Here is a 21,699-nt window from a genome sequence, read left to right as displayed (position 1 = left end):
GATTCAAATTAACGAGGAAACGAAAAATTGTACATACGAGAGACGTGACTTTTAAAACGACTATCGCACATAAATGTATCTTGACTATTTAATATATTGCAGACATATACATATATGTATATATATATATATATATATATATATATATATATATATATATATATATATATATATGTGTGTGTATACATACATTATATATACATATAAAAATACAATTTTTCGCTGTGTTCTCATCATTTTTATAATCCTAAAGTTGTTATGCATGATCTTCGTTGTACGTATTTGAAAAATTTACGTCCGCGGCAATCTGAAATTTGAAATTACAGCTAAAGTTAAGCTACAGCTAATCGTAACGAAGTGACAAGTAAAGCGCATGCGCGTTTTCATCAATGTGCCGCATCGTTGCGCTTGACAGGATTCAAAAGAAATAACATCTCATTTTGTATTGTTTAAGGTACTCGCGCCAACGGTTACGGCATAACTTAGCCTTCTATTGCGAAGTATGTGATCGGTTTCCATGTTCCACGACGTCCATCATCCTGACGGTGTTGTACCACGCATTAAAAAAGATAACGTACAGCACACAACGTAACGAAAAGGAAAAAAAATAGTGAAAAGTATCAACACCGAAAGAGAGTAGTTCGTAACTGTTGATAATTTTTGTTGGCGGTAACTTTGAAGGTAGACGATAGAGTTGCGGCCGGCACGGAGGAACGAAGGAAGTCTAGAGAGGGGGAAACAGAAAGAGAAAAGCGAGAGAGCTACACAGGCGCAGTCTCGCGGTAGATTTCCGTACGAGAGGAAGATCAATGGGTGGTCAGAGAGTAAGATGGCGGATTGCGAGTCGGAGGTGCAACGTTTGCCAGCCGCGAACGAAGACGTAACGAGAAACGCGAGCGTGACGATGATTACGAACGGACGCGTGCCTCAACACCCGGTGAACCAGACGAATCCGATCGGACAGGGGCCCAGGTGCGTTACCATTTATAAAACCGAGACTGGTTTTGGGTTCAATGTACGCGGTCAGGTCAGCGAGGGTGGACAACTGAGAAGCATCAACGGAGAACTGTACGCGCCGCTTCAGCATGTCAGCGCCGTATTACCTCGAGGTGCTGCCGAGAAAGCTGGTGTACGGAAAGGTGATCGCATACTCGAAGTGTGAGTACCCTTTCTCCCGTTTTGTTTTCCTCGAAACTCTCATTCTTCTTTTCTTTCTCCGCGTTCCTCTTTCCACCGACCACCACTATCTCACTGTGCATCCACCTGTCAAACGGGTAACCGACTCTTATCGTACTGTCCCAGAAGTAGTTAGAATTTCTTACTCCTCGAATTTACGAATCCCACTGAACGCTCGTTCTACCTGCTTCGCGAAACCTAACGCGCCTACCGTGGCAAATATGTTATTTACCCGGGCATTTCGATTGAACGGGCCGAATCGCTGTTGTCTTTTGTTTTCTTCCTTCTCGTGCGTCCAACTTTTTTAAGCTTTATCGATACCACTGCAATCGCGCGATTTCAATGCTCGCGTTTAATCGATTCGACCGAATCGATTAGAGATGTAATAGTGTCCTTTACGAATGGGACGTTCTTATTCCGTTTTTTTTTTCACTAGCGATTGTTCTGAAACGTTCGACATTCTACGAACGAAAAATGTATCACAAGTGGCAGTCTTTTATCTCTCCTTTCATTTTTTCATTTTAGACCGTTCGAGCACGTTTCTGAACTGTCATCCGACACTATCGAACGTATCTGACTCCTGCATGATTTATGCTCGTATACGAGTACCGCTCCTGGCTTGCTAGATACGCTAGAGGAAGAATTGCATACGTTTCTTGGCTTGAAATACGATGCGGTATCGAATATCTCGAAATGCAAAAATGCCCGATTGATGCGACGCGATTCGGATCTTCTTCCGATACGGTGCTCCGTTTGATTACAGTGTCCGTTGTCCTCATTTTCGATCGATCATTATGCTAATCGAATTTGCTCGCCGCGCGTAATTAAATGGGCCAATTCAACTCACTGTCGGTCGTGTTAAATGAATGGAGCAATGTTGTCAGCGATTCGGCTCCATACGAGAGAAACCAATCGGGGCTTTTTTTTCGTATCGCGCGACGTATTTTAAAAATAATCGAACGTGTGTAACAGATGTCGTTGCGATGCGATTACAGGCGCGAAGAATAAATTACACTCTCGGTTTACCGTACACGATTCAAAATACGTATTCGTGTACGTACGTACGTACGAGCCTAGTCGTACCGTCAGCCCGGAACGAGTAATTACAACAAACGGTTTAGTGACTTCGAAATGAAATTCACCGATCGTTGCGTAATTAACGGTGTAACGGCAAGGCAGCTAAAAGATGGAATAAAGACAGACGCGTTCCAACGATTCTGCCGATCGCGTAACGGTATCGGCTAGGCTTGTTCGGTTTGCCAATGTTATTCGCACTGTGCGCCGTCAAATCGTCGAAGGCGAACGAGAGAATATTAATTATTCTAGCCGTGAAAATTAGAACAATATTCTATCTCGTTTTCGCTTTCACAATTAATCTCGATGCTCATCGCACCAACGTAATTTAGCTTTATTATTTGCGAACGTGAAGTAGATGAGAGTCACGGTTTTCCGTCGTTTCTAAAAGGTTTTTTGTCACTTGTCCGGCTTCGGACAAGTGGTTTGGTTACGCGCGTACCCGGTACCACCCATCCATGGACGGAGAATCTCACGGATGGATCTTTTCCGCCGTCAAGGGCACGCGATATTAAATTAAAACGAAATCACGTGTATCGACGTACTCGGGGCTCGGACGTTATACAGGTATACACGTGTAGCGTTCCGTACCCGTTCGACGAATCTATCGAACGACATTACTTTTTCAATTTCCGTAAAAACTTGCCGTCTCATTGTCGCCACCTATTTTCCTCTATCGCGTGCAACCATAATTACCTGTATCAATTAATCCGAGCCGAGCCAATCTCATTGACTCAAGATCGAAACGTATAATAATAAATGTTCAACAGTAACAGAAGTAACAGCGTCGTCTGGTCGCGAAAGCTGATTATCTCGTACGTTGCTGCTGAAATGTGTTCCACGGTTGACATAAGCGTGATATAGAGCGTCGATAAATGTAATAACCTCCGGTACGTATATAAATAAATGCACGTGACCCCTTTTTTACGATCACGTGTGCTCTGCACTCTTGATGTCTGTCGCGTAAAACGCTCGAGATGATGAGCGAACGGAACTCGGGGTTTTTAACGAAATCGCGCGCCACACGGTTTCGCGGTGCAGGGAGAGTAAGACTGCGTCGGAATACGAATCTCTACCCAGGCAGATATATCTCAATAGGTTAGAGATAGGATAGGTACGGGTAGAGAAGGAGACAATTAGGGGATAGTAGGGGAAAGTATCGATACGGCCGAGGTTATCGTAGCGAACCCCGGTTCGCCGCGAAACCGATGATAATGAGATCGAGGCGTGAGGAGGGTAAAATGCAGATAAGAAAAAGTATGAAGTACACGGGACAGCGTTAGAAATGTTCACAGTAACAGTTGGCTCGCGACCAATAATAGTCGTCCTTTCTCGTACGGAATTCAAAGCTCGACCAAAGGTGATCACCTGTCCTCCCCTCCCTGTCCCCCCTTTTCGCGAATCGTGAAAGTCGAAACTAGAGCCGCTGTATCCGAGAACCAGTGACCAGAGGAAACGGGAACCATCCTGTGCGTCTCCCTTCTTCCCGCGCTGTTTGCTTCTGTTCCTTTTGTCGACGGGAATCGACGCCCAAAGTGGCCAATATGTTAACGTGTTACACGACCGCGGTACAATGCGAGTGGATGGAAAATCGTGGCCGTTGCGGATCGAATCGCCGCTCGCGATTCAAGGCGATCATTGCCGGGTAAAGAAAGCTGAAAGAGATCCTCTGAAAATCGTCGCTGCTCGTATCGTATCGATAACGCGCGATCCTTTCCCGTTGCAGAAACAATGTAAACGTCGAGGGAGCTACCCACAAACAGGTGGTAGACTTGATCAAGTCGGGAGGCGATGTTCTGACGTTGACCGTCATCTCCGTTACGCCGCAAGAAGCAGAGAAACTTGAGCCGTTCGAAGATCTCAGGTAAGCGTACCTCTTGTAGTAAGACGAAAGTTTCTTTGGTCTAATCGAATGAATTCTGTTCCGTGTAGTTACGCATCTGTGGACTACAGCGAGAAACGATCGCTACCTATCAGCGTACCGGATTATCATATCCGCGAGAGGAAACACGAACGTTATGTGGTCTTCAACGTTCACATGGCGGGCAGACATTTGTGCTCCCGTCGTTATCGGGAATTCGCTGCCCTGCACATGGCACTGAAGAAAGAATTCATCGGTTTCAATTTCCCGAAGCTTCCAGGAAAATGGCCATTCCAGTAAGTACCAATCGTCGTCGCATGTAGCGTGTTATCCCCAACTCGCCCTCCTTATCCGCACGTCTGTCTACTCTCATGTACACGTACGTCGCGTTCCTCGTACGTACAGATTGAACGAGCTGCAGCTCGATGCGAGGAGACGCGGTTTGGAGCAATACCTGGAAAAAGTTTGCGCCGTACGAGTTATCGCCGAGAGCGATATAATGCAAGAGTTTCTGGCCGACAGACTCGAAGAGGACGGCGATCAGGGGCCGGCTGTCGATTTAAAAGTACTTCTGCCGGATCGCGAGGTCGTTACCGTTACGGTTGCCAAAGCGGCCTCCGTTGGTAACGTGTACGATGCGGTGTGCAGTAGAGTTGGTCTGGACGCGGAAACCGCGAAATACTTTTATCTCTTCGAGATCGTCGAGTATAATTTCGGTATGTAACGCTAGCACCACCGTATACCGTTTCGTCGTTCCATATATATTTGTACTATGATACTTTGCATTCATCTCGCTCGCAGAACGGAAATTGCAACCCCACGAACATCCTCACACTTTGTACGTTCAAAACTACTCGACCGCCAGTGTAACCTGCCTAGCGATAAGAAGGTGGCTCTTCAACGTGAACAGACCGCTCAGCGAGCAAGCGTTAACTTGGATTTTCTGGCAGACGGTGGACGAGGTTAACAGGGGACACATCACGGCGGGCGAAAGATTGTACCAGCTGAAAGCGTTGCAAGACGCGTCAAGGAAACACGAGGTAGAGAAGAGATGTTTGGATACCTATTCGATATTCGATATGGTCTCGCGTACGTAACTCTCTCGTTCTAACCGCGTTCCGTTTTTGTTTCGCAGTATCTTAAATTAGCGAAGGAATTGAGCGGTTACGGTGACATCGTGTTTCCTCATTGCGCGTGCGATTCGAGAAAGGAGGGCCACGTTGTACCGGCTGTCGGGGCAGCATCGTTCAAGCTACACGCGGCGAAGGAAGACGGCACCTTAGAGTCCCAAATCGTTGAATTTCAATGGAACACGATTACGCGATGGGAAGTGGACGAAGAAGGAATGTCTTTCTGCTTCCAGTATACGCGTCAGGACAACCGTCCATCGCGGCGACTCAAACTTTTCACACCTTACGTAAGTACTTGGGCGATGTATCTGTGTTTCATCCTTCCGGAGGATAAGGTTTTTCCATCTAATCGTGTTTTCTAAACGACGCTTGAACAGTTAACACGTTCTGTTCGCAGTATACGTTCCTGTCCGATTGTTTCGATCGAATAGCCGAGGAAGCAAAGTGGGACGATCCACGAGAATGAGGTAGCGGTCGACGTTAAAGCTAAAAAATTCGTTTTGGTGCGTAACAGCAGAGAAAGGTATATCGTTTCATCGAACGTTTCACTTATTATCATCGTAGCTGCAACAACCTTTTGGTTAGGATTACTTTTTTCAAGCAAACAACCCAGAGGCCGGTAAGGCACCTTTGATCATCCTCTGTATCAGACTAAGTTTCTTGAATTAGCTTCGCGATACGAAATCGTTTCCAACAGTTGTCTAGCAATGATCCGAACGTGAGATGTGCCGCCCGAAGATTAACCCTTTTCTTTTTCTCATTCCCAAAAGGAATAGCAAACGAGGTCGAGATATATTGTAGATTGAGGGGAGTTGTTTGATCAAACCTACAAACTTAACTTTTATCGTAAATTACGATAAAGAAATGTTTTGGCTAAAGAGGTATCCGTCGAAGCAATCGTCGTATCGTTCTTCTCATAAAATACGTACATTACTCTAGCGCGCAACACACCAGCCTAGATCAATCTATCGTTTGGCCTATCGCGCGTACAAGCGTGTTTCGTGAATCTCGATGGAGGGAATCATTGAATTACGAGACGTTCCTCTTTACTAGCCTAATAATAGGTATCGCTAAGTTTCGTACTTTGAATCGGTACGAGTAAATGAACTTAACCAACAAGTATTATCGTTTAAGTGATCGATTTCTTTCACACCGACGTCATGCGCGCGTTTCTTTAAATCTCCCTGTCTAATGTTCCCATTTATTTTCATTTACGTAACGAATGAATTCGTTATATAAATTCGCATATTCGTATAGCCAAGTAGATTGTTGCCAACATCCGTTTCGTGTTGTTCGGGTGAATGAGCGCTGTAAAACAAGCAGTAACAGAGAGCCGAAGAAGAATAGCGCAGACTACTTTCCTATCGAAACTAGATTCTTCCTATTAAAGTTGCAGAGGTATGATGAATTGTATAGTAGCAAATTGTTCTCGATCCGAACTAAGCGCGACTGTGCGTCGGTAGTGTATTAAATGGTGAATACGCTAGTGATTCAATTTAAAACCGTAGCTGTGCTTAGACGAAACGGTCGTTAAATTCGTAATAAACGAATACTTGATCATCTTCCATTATAAGAAGAAGAAGAAGAAGAACATTCGTAAAGATTAAGCTCTGAAAAGCTCGTCTAAGGCTCGTCTAAACCTAAGATAATGGAACTTTTCGAAAGTCAGAGGACCGTTAAGATCCTACGCGTATAAGACTTGAGGTGTAGTAAACGTTAACGAAGGACACTGGTAGCGACGTTATAATAAAAGAGAAAAAGCTAAAAAATAATACTCATCGTCAGTGGTACCGATCGAAGATGATGCCGATAATAAGGACGAACCGGTAGCTATAATATACATGTACGCGCAGAAATGTAGTATGAACGATCGTTTTTTGTCGAGACCACTGACGAATTATTGGAGCATCTTGGCTTGCTCGTCGTATTGATGACAGATGAAAGGGTGAATTTCTAAGAACTGATTTTCATTTCGTTTCTCTCCTGGCTCTCTTTTGATTCTGTGTTCATCTGTGACTTTTCGTTATTAGGCTCGCCGCTATCCAACACTTTCGTTCCGAATAATTTGCTTGTCCAACAACGAGAGAGAAAAAGAGGGGGGGGGGGGGATGTTAGAGAGAGAGAGAGAGAGAGAGAGAGAGAAGCCTCGGCAGATAATAATTGTAGAGATAGATAGATAGATAGGTAGATAGATAGATAGATAGATAGATAGATAGATATATATATATGTAAAACTATCGTTAATGTTTTTAAACTTTATTCGAAATGAATCGTGCGATTTATTCTAACGAGATCGAGGAGGTAGTTAACATTAATAGTATTAAGGATCTATCATTGAAGCGCCGTAAAAATAACGAGAACTTTCTTATTTGAACATAGTGGAAGCATGTATCGTGTTCAGAATTGTTTCTAATTGCTGTTGCACACCAGTATTCGTTAAATAACAAATAGGAAAGTTTCCGTTATTCTTATGCCTGTTCAACGCAGCGAACACCGAACTATTCAGATATAGATCACGTTATACACGTGCCGATCGAATGGAGAATGTACAATAACGAGTTTCGAATCTTCGTTCCGTGAATAATTCCGTAATGAATGAAAGCGTGGAAGATAACGTACGAGCTATCGTTGAGAATTCGATGATTCTCTCTCGTTTACGTTTGGACGGAGACAAACGAAAGCGGGCCTTCGGTTCAGTTTTCACGGAATTCGGGAAAACTGAAATCTGAAACGTGTGCGAAAACTCAATCACTAAACTCTCCCGAGCATCGAAGAATTTTTGTTCGTAACTTCGCTAATACGATTTACCGGAACAATCATAGTATCGCTTTACCTCTTTGTTGACAGCTAACTTTTCTATTATTGATAAAGGTTAAAGCGTTAGCCGCGTGCGAACATTTGCGCTGTATTTTCAGCTACAAGCGAACAAGTATTAAAGATGCCATAGGTAGGAGTCTAGCCGAAGGTCGCATTGATTGCCGGTAAAGGTTGGCAGTGTAAGATCTTTCATATCCCTTTCTGATGTATTATTCCATTAATCGATGAAGTAATTACATAATTAATTATTCTAATCTCGTCGGTAGCGTCAGAGTAAATACGCGTTCGCGGTAACAATATTTTTGGCGAAATTGTATCGTTACATGTTAACTAGATATAATGTAATCGACTGTAAGATATTTTCGAAGAGAATTAGGGCCGAATAGTATGGGAGGATGGGGGGGGTGGGGGGTTTAAAAAAAATCTGTACGTCCAAGTTGCATTGCTTTTTAACAATTTTTGCTACCGCGCGTTACATTTATTTTTTATTAGTCGTACGCTTCGTTGAGATTGTATCGTGCTCGAAATCAAGTGGGTGATTTTATTCACGCTTTAATTATACTTATTTATTGTCCTTCGATAGTGTAGTTATTTTTTAATTTTTTTTTCCATCGGAATAGAAAAAAAGACATACAAATTTTCGTTGTTCCAAGAAGAAGAGAACAAGCTTAGAAACCAAAACGGTTAATTATTAATTACTTCATTAATCAACGTATACGTTAAAAAAAGTCTGTCAAATTTGGATGACTAATTAGGTAGTTTTATTTAATCATCTATTGTTATAGTAAGACCATATCATTACAATTAACTCCTTAGACGTTAATTAAACTATTGCGTATAATCGTAGCCGGTAATAACGAACGCTCGAAACCATTTATCGCGTGATATCAGTTCGCAATTTTTGCTGTAAAACTGGTATTTCGGATTAGCGTTGGTGTTATTCGGTTTGTTTTCGAATTATCTTATTAAGAGTCGGGGAAAGATAAAAATAAAAATAAAAATGAAAAAAAGGAAGAAAAGAAAAAAAAAGATGCAGAGAACACGATAACGAAGTCTGTTTTTATTGCGAGTAAAAACTTGCCACCCGCGACTCTACGATCTCTGTAAACTCGCGAGGCCTCGTGGTCACTCCTCGTCCGTAATTTTACCGATTTCATGTTATGCACGACACATAATATTGCTTATGTAATAAATTGTATTGCGATTTTTGCGCATCGTAGAACGACGTTTTTAGTGCTGGGAAACGAACAGTCTATTATAGATCCGTTTCCGAATGACGCACCCGAGTTTCCGAGCTGACTCGGTAGCGGTACTACGTACAGATTTCAGAACCGTATCGCGCCTCTCGACGACGATGCCTCTGCGAACACTTCTCTTGCCCTTCGACAACTTTACGTCCGTCCTTCGAAGCTAAGAGAGAACCAGAGAGACCTTTTCCCTCCGCACGCTTTTCTCGAAACATGTCTATCCCATCGGAACGAAGAACGTGAACTTACTGCCGGAGGATCGCAAGGCGTACTCTGCTATCCGAGGAGGCATCAAGAGCGACGTAAACACGCTCACGCGCTCCGATTTGGTCGCTCACGGGATTTATCGATATCGGTTGCCCGTGGGCGGAAAGAGGGACGTATCTTGTACATGTACACGAGTATGCGGTTGCCGTTTCCACGTACGAGTAAACTCGTGCAAATCGTGCATGAGTGAGCGTAAGTGCGCGGGGGACGCGTTACCGATACATCGAACATAGGCGGTCTCGGAAGATATCGCTAAGTGGTTGCCGATATAAGGAACGGAAGATCAGTCTAAAACCACCTGTCCTCGAAGGTGGAGGCTCTCGCCTAATCGTCTCTAGATGCGGCACAATTAGCTCGAGAGCCTTCAGAAAATTGTCCACGACCAACCGATTCCAAAGATCGATCCCAAACTATGGAAAGGCTAAAGAGGAAACGAAAGAGGACCAATAACCAGAAGGTAAGTGAATCGTTCTCAACATTTTTTTTTCCTTTTTTTTTCTTTTTTTTCTCTCTTGCTCATCTGAAACATCTCTGATAGTTCCCGATAGTAACGATATCCATTGAATCTTTCGATCGGTGTTTCGGAACTGGATACGCGGCAAGCTTTTGAAGCGCGACCAACAACTCGTTCGAACGCTGCGGAAAAGTTGCGCCGTTTCTTTCTTCTCTTATATCGTTTGAATACTCTTTTTTTTCAAGTAGCACGTTCCCGTTTCATTTCTGAACCGTAGCAGAGATTCGATGAAACTCCTTTGCGCGAACAAACGAAATAGTTATAGCGTTACGCAACTTTGACACCGTTCATTCGCACCGTTTCAAAATTGCATTCGATTCTGTTTCGTTATCAGTTTAAAAATAGTATTCACTAAAAATTCGCAGCGGTCGTTTTATCGCTGTGTGTGATTGAATAATGCAGTTTGTTAGAAATTTATTAGACACTCGTCTGAAACAATGGTACCTATCGTAAGTCATATTTCAGACTCTAACGAAAGGTGCGCACTGACGATTGAAAAAAAAAAAGTGACGCGTTCTTACTGCTCCACTTGACTCGAGTGCATCAGTCTACGAAATGCAGACATGTATCGACTACTGTTTGCCTTTCTGTTAGACACCAAAACTTACTACTTCGGCTCTACGTATATATTTTTTGACCCAAGGATTGCCAGTTGTCACATCGTCACGTGCCAATTATCGGGAAGCGCCTAACGTTAAATAAATATCAAGATATACGCTACTATTGTACGCGTATCGGGCTAACGACCATCGGTCTCTGCTCGATACCAGTGATATTTGTCGATGACAAATTCAACGCGAATCTTTAGCCCAGGTACCGATGGCGGAAGCATATACCTGCCACGGTATTTTGTAAATCCCGATCGATTTTCGAACGAGAACGAGCATGAAACTGTAGCAAAACTATTGATAATAATTACTCTCTCCTCGTGAACGTTTAAAATATATCCAGAGGAGATTATATGCACATCAACTCGTTTCTTCGTCCGAGGTCGAAAGTCATTTTACTGTTATTATTCTACGGCTATTAACCTAATTTCACGGAAAACCACACGAATGAGATCATCGTCGATCATTTATCTTTTTATTTCGCCGTATTTCTGTTAGAAAATCCGCCGGTTTCTCCGGGAACGTGCAATTTAGTAGCACGCGAAACAATGGCGCTTACGCGAGACCGGCGCCGTTCGGGGCGTCGTTGGAAGACTAAACAATAAAGCTTCGCTGTTTTACCCGACAAAGGATCATCCAGCAAAAAGGCTTCGTTTAATCGCGACCGATTTAAACCGTGCTGCGTCTCTATGGCTCTTTTAATCGCTTTATTGTCCCGTTTATTGTTTGAAATTCTGTTCATTGCTCTGGCAAGCGTAAACAAGATACGGACCCGTTGATAATGCCGACTTCTGCTGGATGTACCACTGTACGTGCAGTACAGCACAGTACAATACAGTACAAACATGTAGATTAGCGGTGTAACGATTAACACGTAAATCCTTGATTCATTACTGTTACCCACTTGACTCTTCAATATTTACTCCTTCCAAACCAACGCGCCAATGAATACAATTCTAAATTTACTCTCAACGATGGTTCGTTTAATATAAATCACCGATCCTGGTGAATTTATCTCAAAGAGGACGTAATTAACAATGAAAATCAAGCAAACAATCGGATGTTTGATAGATGAAAAAATACGCGAGGCACATGCATCGTTATCAATCCTCGTGTTACGTAATTCTAATACCCTGCACACCGTTAGCTGACCGATGATGTACAATGCCACTCTTGCAACGATCAAACGGTTGCGAATGCATACCTGCTCGTGCCGTTCGACGAGCTCGAAAATTCTATAATTAACGAAAGAGATTCAACGTTCCTCCTTTCTGTTGCGTCCGTGCCGCTTCTGAAGATGGTCGCGACACCGCCGCCATCCGTACATTACTTTAATCAACCTTAACTAGCCAACTGCCGCGACGGTACTCTTCTGATCGCCGAACCCCTCTTCCCTCGTTGCTTCATCGCTCTCTCTATCCTTATTCTCTTTGCGCAGAAAGTGTTGCTCTCCATCGTCGATCCCTGGGACGTCAGAGTAGCCAGTGTCGACCCAGTCGGCTTGGCAGAACGTCGAGGTGTTTCCCTTTCGTTGTTACCACCGCAACCAAACGGTAACACCGTGCACCAGGAGTCCTCGTCGCCGGCTAGAATAGTCAAGATCCCATCGCCTTGGTACAAACCCGCTTATACCAACAACCCGCTGGATCGCTATCCATCCAGCTGCGCAGCTGTAGAAACGGGCAGCGCTGCCGTTTCAATCTACGCGGATCCCTCTCACTACTCTTTCAACAGGTAAGTAAATCGCGCTTCTTTTCGTTTAACGTAAATCTCGAAACTCATCGAACGCTAATTTCGTTCATTCAAAGGTTACCAGCTGAAGCGGAACCGTTCCGTTCGTCGGACAAGCCGCAAAAACCGATCAGGAAGAAGCCGAATTGCGAAGGGAGGAGGAGCAGTGCCTGGAGAAGAAACGGTGACGTCCGCAACGATCGGACAATTCCGGGCGACAATGGATTAATCGATGGAACGCCGGAAATCACGCGCGATGATTTCGATCGTGAGCAAGGTAGTGGAACGGTCGTGAGAGTGCGTTTCGAGAACGAAGAACGTCCTAGGTAGAGGCACGCGGTGTTTCATCGATTCATGTCTAAAGCGATCGCGTACGCTCTTCCGTACGATTGACAATTTTTCCGTCTCTTCTCGTAGCAGTTCAACTACGAATCAGTACGGCGATCGCTGTACAGCGAAAGACGAGGAAACCATCGAGGAGAAACGCTGCAAGTTAACCAAAGAAACTGAGACACTCGGTCACGGATTTTTCGAGGACGAGCAACTGGTGAACGTCGTGCAAACATTAGTGATTTCGAGGTAATCGTGAACTTTTTAATACGTCTTGGTATACGTCGAGAATACAAAAGCGACAATGAAACAATGTACGATGTTCTGTTGTCAGGTACAGTCCTGTTCTAAGTGGCACGCAAAGGAGGTCGTCGTGCAGAAGAACGTCATGTCGACCACGCGAATTTCAAACGGAAACGATAACAGTAGGTGAGAGCGAGCTGGTCTTCTTCTGATTATATTTTTATCTTGGAATTGTGGCGAGATCTTGAGGTAACCTTGGTTTGTTCCGGTTGTTCGCGATTAACCAATTAGCAAGCCATAGGACAGGATCCGCAGGTTTTATCTTGCAGCACTGCGCAACAAAGCACGCATCGATTGTTACTTCTCGATCGGGTTCGATCGTTGCGCGAATCGTTCTCGGCTCACCATGGATAAAGCTTCTACGAGGATAGGATTAAGCGTTTCCCATAAATAGTCTACGCACGCTTTACTTTTTAACAGGGGCTCGATTACGACTGGAATAGAGAAATTTAATCGCCAAAGTAATATCCAGAGTGATAACTACGCGCAGTCGTGATGTCCGTACCGTGAGGAAAGAAGAAGTGAATCTCTCTTTCGGCTTCGTCGCGTGTGTTGCTGCCGTGGACAGCGTTCTTGAATTCCTCGCCTCTTCTACCGTACATTGCTCTTATGCTATCGGGATAATAGAAACGAGCTTCCGTGACCTAGGAATTTTGTTGAACGTTTCACCTCATACCCGAACGCTGCGTTGAAAGGTAATCATCGCAAATCACCTTCGGTGGACCGATGAGCAGCCTCCATTCTCGCACAGCGTTTCGCTTCGCCAGAATATGAACGATTATGGGCCCGGACGCCATGTACGCAACGAGATGCGCGAAACTCAGCTGTCCGTATTTGTCCGAATAAAACTCGGACACCTGTTCAGGCGTGAGTTGCAACCAACGGGTTTGATAGACCTCGAAACCCTCCTCGAATATCCGCCGTTCGATTTCTTTTCGGTAAATCATGGCTTCTGGCTTGATAATAGCCAGAGTACACTCGATGTTCGGTCTCTCCTCGATTTCTTCCTCCTCTCCGACGCAAGTCTCGAAAGGTAATATCGGTGGATGCCAAGCCGGTTCTTCGGCCTCTTCGTGGCACTCGCACTCGCGGGGGCAGACGAACTTGTACTGTACAACCGCATACCGGGAAATTACTCGAACCTTCGCGTCGTTACGTCGTTAGTCAATTACGATTTTCTCGGAGCTGGACGAGCTGCTGGTCGTGGTTGATCGCTGCGAGCCTTTCGGCAAATCGCAAACGGTATAGCCAAGATCGGACTGCGACGAATCCACGGGAGTCCACGCGTCTTTATCTGAAATTCTGTCGTGGTTCGACGGTTCCATTAGGTCTTTCCCAGGACGATACGGTATGGTGCATTTACGAAAAAGCGTCACCGTTTCCGGGGCTTTTTCATCACCGTGGCCCTTCTTCTCGTCCGCGGAACAGTCGCACATTTTCGCGCATTCAAAATCACCCGTCCTCGATCAACGTCGAGGTTACAAAAACAAATTTGACGAAGGAAACAAAACGCAAACGTTCCACGGTTTCCAGATGACTCAAAACTGGCGGGACATAACGAGACCTGTACACCTGTCGCATCGACGTACGGAACTGCTGGAATTGCAAACGACAGAAACACGGGGACGAGCAGCCCCGAAGAACCTGCGAGACTGTACGCGACGACGCGAATACGTCGAACGAGCGTTTCGATGCCTACCAGTCTGGACAAGATGGAAGATTTACGAATCGACAGGCAAAAGGTAAATCGACAAAATGGAATCTCGGATAGATCAGGATAGTTGCGAGAGAATAAAAAGTGATCGCATCCTTTTTTTTTCCTTTTTTTTTTCTGTTTCAAATGCGCGTTACTAATTTTTGAGCGATACAACGCCTGCAGCCACCCTACCGGTGTTACTTTCTTTCCACTCCTGGTTTTTCGTTCAATACTAAGTCGTCCGTGATTCGCCCATGAGAAAGCATGATTTCTTGGTGATTACGTAATGTTTACCATCGTCAACCTGTCCATTCACCGCGCCGCGCTGGTCTACGTTTCTGTGAGAGTAGTTGTCGTCGAATGTCGCTCGAGGCGAGAGGACTCGCATTCCAGCAGCATTGTTCGTCAACGTAATTTCTCTGGATTCCCTCGGCATTGGAAAATTCGGTTTCCATTTGCTAGATGTAGGAACGTTGATATCGGCTAGAGTGGGGCGGTGGTCACGTGTAACCGATCTTTCGCAGGGAACCGCCTCGAAGTTCACGAGATCGGAGAGCGACGACAGCAGCAGCGTGACGTTCAGCAACAGCGGTTCAACGCCCAATGGAAGTCCGCTCGGTTCTGAGACCGAAGAAGAAGCGAATGACGAAGAGTTGGCCAAGTAAGTACGCTTACCTACGAGACATACGAGAAAAAAAAGACGCAACTAGTCGAAATGATTGTACGACTTGTTGAAATAATAAGTAACAAACAAAAGCGAAACTAGCTTCTTAACTTCGTTTCACCGGTAAGCTACACTCGATGCGAAAATTATCTTCGCACCGGATCCGACCTTCCTTGTATCGCTTCAGGGTTATCGCGCCAAGAGTTCAACTCTTAGACTATCGCAATCGTCGGAACCGGTCGGTCAGTCGGTATTCAACCGCTGACAACTCTTCTAGTTTTCCGTGTCGTCGTCTCTATGAAAAAAAAGTAGTATCGGAAGATTTCGTTTGACCGGCAAAAGTGTTGGAGGTGCTCGCGCTGTCTCGTCGTGTCCCAGTGTCGCGTAATTTACGATGCGCATCGCGGGATCAGGAAAGTGCGTGCCCTCGACGTTTTAAGACGTTCGAACGTATTTCCTTGCTCTATTCTTGGCTGTTTGCGCCAGTTGGTTCACGCGTGAAATCGAAGGAACTACGCGCCGCTTCCACTTTTCACGATTTAATCGCGCGACAGTAAGTCGCAGGCGAAAGTTGAACGCAGTGATTGAAAAAAAATATGATTCCAAGATACGATATTGGCAGCGCGGTGTCTTTGCAAAGGTAAACGGAAAGAAAAGTCTCGTTCGAAGTAGAATTGGTAATAATAATAAACGTTTCGCTGGCGCGTTGTTTAGAGTACCGTTACAAGCTCCTCCTCGAAGGAAAAGCAGAGTGATGTCACCGATGATGAATGAAAAATTAGGGAGCGATCCAATGGAGCTTCCCGGTGGGCAGAGCGCAAATTCCACGATAACCAGCGTGAACAGTATTAGCAGTTTGCTGAAGGAGAAACTCCAATTGTCGATTCCCCAGGCTCTACGCAGCAGCAAGAAGAGGCAGAACGCTGACTATCGGTAAACGTCTGAAAGAGGCGTGAGACTACGTATTTTCGTCACCGGAAACTTGAATTAAGTACTCGCTTTGAAATCTGTCTGAGCAGGCTTCGAGCTTTCGTCGGGATGTTGTTTCTCTGCGTGGTCTTTCTCGTCGGATTTGCGCACGTCTATTACACGCAACACGTCCTTCAGCGAGCGTATTTCGATAAGTTCAGGTGAGTGCGGCAACGCGCAGGCTAGCGAGCGGCTCGTAAAGGCGAGTTATTCGTTTGCAGGTTCAACAAGAACGAGAGAGTGATGCACGTGTACAGCAGCACCGGTGCGGAGGTGATCGCAGCGCGATTAGGCGAGGGCATACCACCGGATACCGGCGTTTTTCCGTGTCTAGCTCATCATCAGAAGCAGGACTCGGTCTGCCTCGAATGGCTTCAACAGGCACGGTTGTACCTCGCTCACACGAAACACGCGGTGATGCACTGTTACCACGTCACCTGGCAAAGCCTCAGTTCGTACTACAATCCGAAAGATTGCTTCGATTGGTCCCCGAAACGGGGCCACTGGTACGGCGGCGGCCAAGTGCAGAACATGCCCTATCCGCTCGAACGTGGACGTCTCGAGCTGAGCCCTTTCGTCACCGGTGACATTACCAAACACTCGTTCGGTAACGTGCTCAAGAGATACTTTTTAAACTCGAAAGGTGCGACGATATTGGTGGATCCGGAGACACCGCTTTACGTCTCGATCAACGCGAACAGAAGCAACAACTTTTGCTTGCAAGCGAAGCACGATGCCTTCGCTTACATCAACCACCTGACACAGTACCCGCAGCTGAATTACACGATTTGCGCGACGGACAACATGAAAAGCTTGCACTCCTCCATGGCCGAAAAGTCATTGTGGGACGGCCTCAAGCCGGACGAACTTCACGCGGTTCACTCGCTATTGTCCGAGCCGGTTTGGCAGATTTCACCGACCAGCGAGGCCGCCGTTTATAATTACACCGAGGATGTGATAGCTCTAGGCTTCCTGCGGCAGGGTCACGTTCTGCTCAGCGAGGAATGGCAGCCTAGCACGGGCGATTTCATACTGGACGACGAACGATTCCCTTCGATGGAAGAGACGATCAACATCATTCATCGTCGAGGGTTTAGAATCGTGTTCACCATCCAGCCGTTCATATCCACCGAGTCCATCAATTTCAGAGACGCCGTGTCGAACAGATTGTTGATTTCGGAAAGAGGGAGCGATCCAAGGATACCAGCTCTGACCAGGTAAAAGTCGATCGCACCTTTTTGCTTCGCAACGATCTCTCCCCCTCTTTCTTTCCGCAGATACAAACAGAGTAACAGCGTCGGCGTTCTGGATACTACGAACAATAAAACGTTGCCTTGGCTACAGTCCAAGCTCGAAAGCTTGATCATGAAGTATCACGTAGATTCGTTCTATCTGGATTTGGGCACAGCTCAAGACATGCCCCACTACTACAAATGCGAACAACCATTGACCAATCCGGATCATTACAAAACGATATTTACCAAATCGATCCTGGGATCCGTGCCAGTGATGGGTGTCTCGGGAGCGATTTCCAGACCACGCGCACCAGTTTTCGTTTCGCTTCCGCCTTTCTCTTCCTCCTGGAAAGCTATCAAGACGGTAATCCCGACCGTGCTCACCTACGGGATGATAGGTTACCCGTTCATCATGCCAGGCGCCGTCGGCGGTGACGTGGCCCTTCCCATGTCCGACAACAATCCTGACAATGATTTCGAGGTGAACTTGCCGGATAAAGAGTTGTACATCAGATGGCTCCAGCTCTCCACATTTTTGCCAGTGATACGCTTCACTCACCTGCCCAGCAAATACTCGGACGAGTCCGTATTAGAGATAGCCAAGAGGCTGACCACGTTGAGGCAAAAGACGGTGACACCGCTGCTAAAGAAATACGCGAAGGAAACGCTCGACACTGGGTTACCGATCATCCGACCTTTGTGGATGCTCGATCCAGCCGATCCGGCCTGTCACGTTGTCGTCGACGAGTTCTCCGTCGGCGAGGAGCTCATAGTGGCGCCTGTTCTCTACTCCGGTAGCAGACAGAGAGAGGTTTACCTGCCCGCCGGAGTCTGGAGGGACGGGATCGATGGTAGCCTGAGAAAGGGATCCAGATGGATTCACAATTACAGAGTCGCCGAAGACAAAGTCGCGTACTTCGTGAAAATGCCAGATAACACGAGATTTTGATCGAAACGAGCAGTTTCCCTGGGACGAAAAATTACATTATTTAAAAATATCCTACATTTTTCTAGGCGCTGCGAACAGTTTCGAACAATTCAACCGTTCAAAAGTATTTATTAGCAAATATATATGTATATATATTTATTTTACTTTATATAGTCTGTATATGTTCCATTTATAAAATTCCGTCACACGCATTAGACATATTTCGGACTTTGTAACTGTGTCGTCGCAGTTTGTCTTATACCATACGCGCGTATTGTATAACGTAACGTAACGATGTATCTCGGGCCAATTTGACGCGAGCCAATGAATCGTGAACAAATTCGCAGACGTTATCGAAATGCTGTCGCAGTGTTCAGGAAATGGTCCCTAAATTCTGTTTCTCTTCGTGCTGCTGTTGTTGCCATTCCTCGGGCCTTTGCTCGACCGCAGCCGAACGCGATTGAAACGCGGGTAACGACTGTCTCGGTGAATAGTTGTCCAGAAACTTTTGGAGGTTGCACAGTTTTATCAACTCGTTTTTTATGTGTTTCATATAATTCCACCGCATGTACTTCAAATGTTTTATGTAATCGGTTCTCGAGTCACCGTGACTCGGCGAGTCCTCTGCGAGCGGTTCGCACCAATCGCTCTGCAACGCGCGCGTTATCTCTATATAAATCCCTTCCTCCGTCGACCCACGATTCGATTCAGCATTCTGCAAGCAATCCGCGAACAATTCAGTTCCGGTTAAGTCCAGGGAAGGGCTGATCAAGTTATTTTTAATCGAAATCGAGAGGAAACCTTTTGCTGATCCGAGGAAGTAGCGGCGAGCTTCTTGTTGAGAACTCGATCGATCAGATCGAGGATGTGACTCTTGATCGCATGCAGATCGACGTTCAAATCGCCAGCCGCGTAAACGCTTTTCCCGAAGGAAGTTTCTTGCTCCACGTCGTTAACCGTCAACTCGCAAAACGGATCCTCCCTGGCCTCTTCTCTGTTACTGGTCGACTCTTTGTCGCGTTCGCAAGAGGAATCCCGTTGATCGGCCTCTTTCGACAAATTCCCGTCCCTCGTATCGATCGTTAAAAATTTTCGCTTATCAGGCTAGACCGTAGGGATGAGGATAATATTAGTAAAAGGCAAAAGTATATAAAACAGACATACCAGATCTTCGACATTTCTACTTTTCGTCGAGGCCTTTAGGATGGGTAGTATATTCGATAAACAATCGGATCTCTGCTTGATTTCCCGTTTCCCATGATCCTCGACGTCTTCCATCATTTGCTTCAAGCTGAATCTTAGCTTTCCTTTGGCGCGCGACCAATCGTCGTCTTCGCGACGAGGCTCTCCCGATTCATTCTCGTTTATCTCGTTCGGGTTCTGAACGCGTTGTCTCGAGTTCCGTGTTTCGGACCTGAACGTGTCTCGTTCTCTTCTATGTTGTCTGCATTTTTCTACGACATCGCGATCGGTATCCACGCTCCCTCCAGTCATTCCTGTAATCGTCTATCGAATTACGAACGTGGTTAATCCTCTCTCTCTCTCTCTCTCTCTCTCTTCAGAAGCTTATCTTGTTCGACGTGCAGTTACCTGCTCGCCTCTCCAACAACACTCTCTCTTGCAGCCACTTTTCATAGATCGCGGGCACTGGTAACAGATATTGCCGTCCGCGTTCATACCGGAGTGCAATGCGTTCCTCAGAATCGGAAACGCTTGCTCCTGTTCGCCTCTACACTGACGCCGATTACTACTGGGTTGCCTTTTCCTCGAATCGCGATGACACGCTGGTGTACGACCGAACGCCGATACGCGACACATTCTCGGCGGCGACAACGGATCGCTCTCCGTTTTCCTGAACACTTGGCTCGTCGGATCTGTCAAAAAGTCTTCGTACTCGTTCAAAACAGCGTCCATGTTTTTCGTATAGCTAACGAAGAGAACGGGAACGGGTTTAGTCTTGTCACTCGCAAATGACCAACGAAACAGTTTTGTGAACGGAACCTTGAATTACTTTGCCCTCTCGATCGAATATTTCAACGCTTCGGGTGGACAGTGACAAGAAGGGCAGTGTTGCAGCCGATTCCTCGATCTTCTCCTTCGTCTCCTACCCAACTCCGGTGATTCCGCGATTCCGTATCGCGGTTGATTACAGTTCAAGCAACACTTGGCCCCCAAATCGTGATACAGTTCCACCGGTTTCCGTCGATCCTCGTGACACTTGTGCGCCACGTAGTATTCGTCCGATTCCTGGCGAGAAAAATGAAGACGGTAGAGACGTAGAAACACGCGAGCCGCAACGAACAACGTTTAACCGTGTCTGTTTTCTGTCGTTCCGCCATTTTGGTATCGTCAGAACGCTCGATGATAATCGCACCGCTCTACATCCCGGACAAACCCGGAGAAACCCCTAATCCCGTGTTGACCTTCGTTCATAATAAGCTGGGAGATCTTCTCTAATCTTTCCTTTCCATCGGCGGAAGAAATCGCGGCGGAGATACGGAAAAGTAGAGTTTGCGTTTCCCGTGGAAAATTCTTTGTACAAAATGTCGTTCGGCTGTAACGCGTGTTAGAGAAAAAAATGACTCGCGCAATCTTTCTGTTTCACTTGAAAAGATTAAATGGCAAAGCAGGCGTTGAAAATGTCGGAAGAACGCTGCTAGGCCGAGATAGCACTGTCGCTCCCGCAGTGCCTACCCTCGCGTGCCACTGGAAGCTGATTTCCTCTTTTACTCCGCGTGTGTTACGCTTCAAACACTAAACACGTAAAAACTAGGATTTTACCAAGTTTCTGAATAGCTTTCCCATTTTACACGTGTTCGTTTTCTCTTGCTTTCCTCCTTTTAAAACAAGGACAATTTACTAGGGTGATCCACTCCACTCGTGTGACAAATTTTTACAACTGATACTAACCTAAGTCCGATTTGCAAAAATAGCAGAGAAAATGGGGGATGTTCGTTTTTTTCAGAAAAACAGCAGTTTCATTAAATAGAAAGAATAAGATAAATTATATCTCCCGCTTTGGAAGCAAGAGAGAGAAAGATATACAAGAAAGCTATAAGAAAGAGTGAGACAGATGTTACCTACTCTACTCGAGAACTCCTGGCGCCATCTCTGTGAAAAGTGCTCAAACTGCTCGCACATCGTTATCG

General features: G+C 45.7%; 4 protein-coding genes across 7 annotated transcripts; 2 read left to right on the top strand and 2 right to left on the bottom strand.

Annotated features, from left to right (window-relative positions):
* Positions 1-680: 680 nt before the first annotated feature.
* On the top strand, positions 681-5,990 carry Snx27 (sorting nexin 27). Of its 3 annotated transcripts, none has more exons than XM_076905461.1 (7): positions 681-972; positions 3,977-4,114; positions 4,183-4,407; positions 4,517-4,827; positions 4,913-5,151; positions 5,247-5,528; positions 5,639-5,990. In XM_076905461.1, the coding sequence occupies exons 1-7, from the start codon at positions 830-832 to the stop codon at positions 5,705-5,707; spliced, it is 1,407 nt and encodes a 468-aa protein (XP_076761576.1). In that variant the 5' UTR covers positions 681-829; the 3' UTR covers positions 5,708-5,990. The 3 variants fall into 3 exon arrangements, with proteins under 3 accessions (XP_076761576.1, XP_076761575.1, XP_076761577.1); XM_076905460.1 differs by having other exon boundaries at positions 681-1,158; XM_076905462.1 differs by lacking the exon at positions 681-972 and adding an exon at positions 3,749-3,895 and having other exon boundaries at positions 5,639-5,989.
* Positions 5,991-9,517: 3,527 nt separating this feature from the next.
* Positions 9,518-18,658, top strand: LOC143429592 (uncharacterized). Of its 2 annotated transcripts, none has more exons than XM_076905261.1 (11): positions 9,518-10,029; positions 12,133-12,428; positions 12,503-12,751; positions 12,846-13,004; positions 13,090-13,184; positions 14,592-14,800; positions 15,279-15,415; positions 16,133-16,351; positions 16,438-16,548; positions 16,609-17,604; positions 17,665-18,658. In XM_076905261.1, the coding sequence occupies exons 1-11, from the start codon at positions 9,985-9,987 to the stop codon at positions 18,569-18,571; spliced, it is 3,423 nt and encodes a 1,140-aa protein (XP_076761376.1). In that variant the 5' UTR covers positions 9,518-9,984; the 3' UTR covers positions 18,572-18,658. The 2 variants fall into 2 exon arrangements, with proteins under 2 accessions (XP_076761376.1, XP_076761375.1); XM_076905260.1 differs by having other exon boundaries at positions 12,843-13,004.
* LOC143429921 (nucleoside diphosphate kinase homolog 5) lies at positions 13,219-14,494 on the bottom strand. The gene is given in 5 exon segments (XM_076905774.1): positions 13,219-13,379; positions 13,382-13,513; positions 13,516-13,702; positions 13,772-14,167; positions 14,231-14,494. Coding segments are annotated over 5 exon segments (1,140 nt in total).
* A 251-nt stretch (positions 18,659-18,909) lies between the features above and the next one.
* On the bottom strand, positions 18,910-20,889 carry LOC143429649 (uncharacterized). Its single transcript, XM_076905325.1, has 6 exons — positions 20,863-20,889; positions 20,562-20,797; positions 20,141-20,477; positions 19,715-19,930; positions 19,352-19,654; positions 18,910-19,265 (listed from the first exon to the last, which is right to left on the bottom strand). The coding sequence occupies exons 1-6, from the start codon at positions 20,887-20,889 to the stop codon at positions 18,924-18,926; spliced, it is 1,461 nt and encodes a 486-aa protein (XP_076761440.1). The 3' UTR covers positions 18,910-18,923.
* Positions 20,890-21,699: the final 810 nt, after the last annotated feature.

Source organism: Xylocopa sonorina, chromosome 12 (genome assembly GCF_050948175.1).
Source record: "Xylocopa sonorina isolate GNS202 chromosome 12, iyXylSono1_principal, whole genome shotgun sequence".
Taxonomy (NCBI): Eukaryota; Metazoa; Arthropoda; class Insecta; order Hymenoptera; family Apidae; genus Xylocopa; species Xylocopa sonorina.
Note: the sequence above shows the minus strand (reverse complement) of the source record. Positions and strands in the feature narration are given on the sequence as shown.

Bases quoted from the DNA above. Each gene is read 5' to 3' on its own strand.
- LOC143429649 (XM_076905325.1), bottom strand. From the start codon at position 20,889: ATGGCGGAACGACAGAAAACAGACACG. The intron at 19,931-20,140 runs GTAACTGCACGT...CAACGCGTTCAG, and splicing joins GTTGTTGGAGAGGCGAGCAG to AACCCGAACGAGATAAACGA. The intron at 19,266-19,351 runs GTTTCCTCTCGA...GATTGCTTGCAG, and splicing joins CTTCCTCGGATCAGCAAAAG to AATGCTGAATCGAATCGTGG.
- LOC143429592 (XM_076905260.1), top strand. From the start codon at position 9,985: ATGGAAAGGCTAAAGAGGAAACGAAAGAGGACCAATAACCAGAAG. The intron at 12,429-12,502 runs GTAAGTAAATCG...GTTCATTCAAAG, and splicing joins TCTCACTACTCTTTCAACAG to GTTACCAGCTGAAGCGGAAC. The intron at 16,352-16,437 runs GTAAACGTCTGA...CTGTCTGAGCAG, and splicing joins AGGCAGAACGCTGACTATCG to GCTTCGAGCTTTCGTCGGGA.
- Snx27 (XM_076905460.1), top strand. From the start codon at position 830: ATGGCGGATTGCGAGTCGGAGGTGCAACGTTTGCCAGCCGCGAACGAA. The intron at 1,159-3,976 runs GTGAGTACCCTT...TTCCCGTTGCAG, and splicing joins GGTGATCGCATACTCGAAGT to AAACAATGTAAACGTCGAGG. The intron at 4,408-4,516 runs GTAAGTACCAAT...TCGTACGTACAG, and splicing joins CCAGGAAAATGGCCATTCCA to ATTGAACGAGCTGCAGCTCG.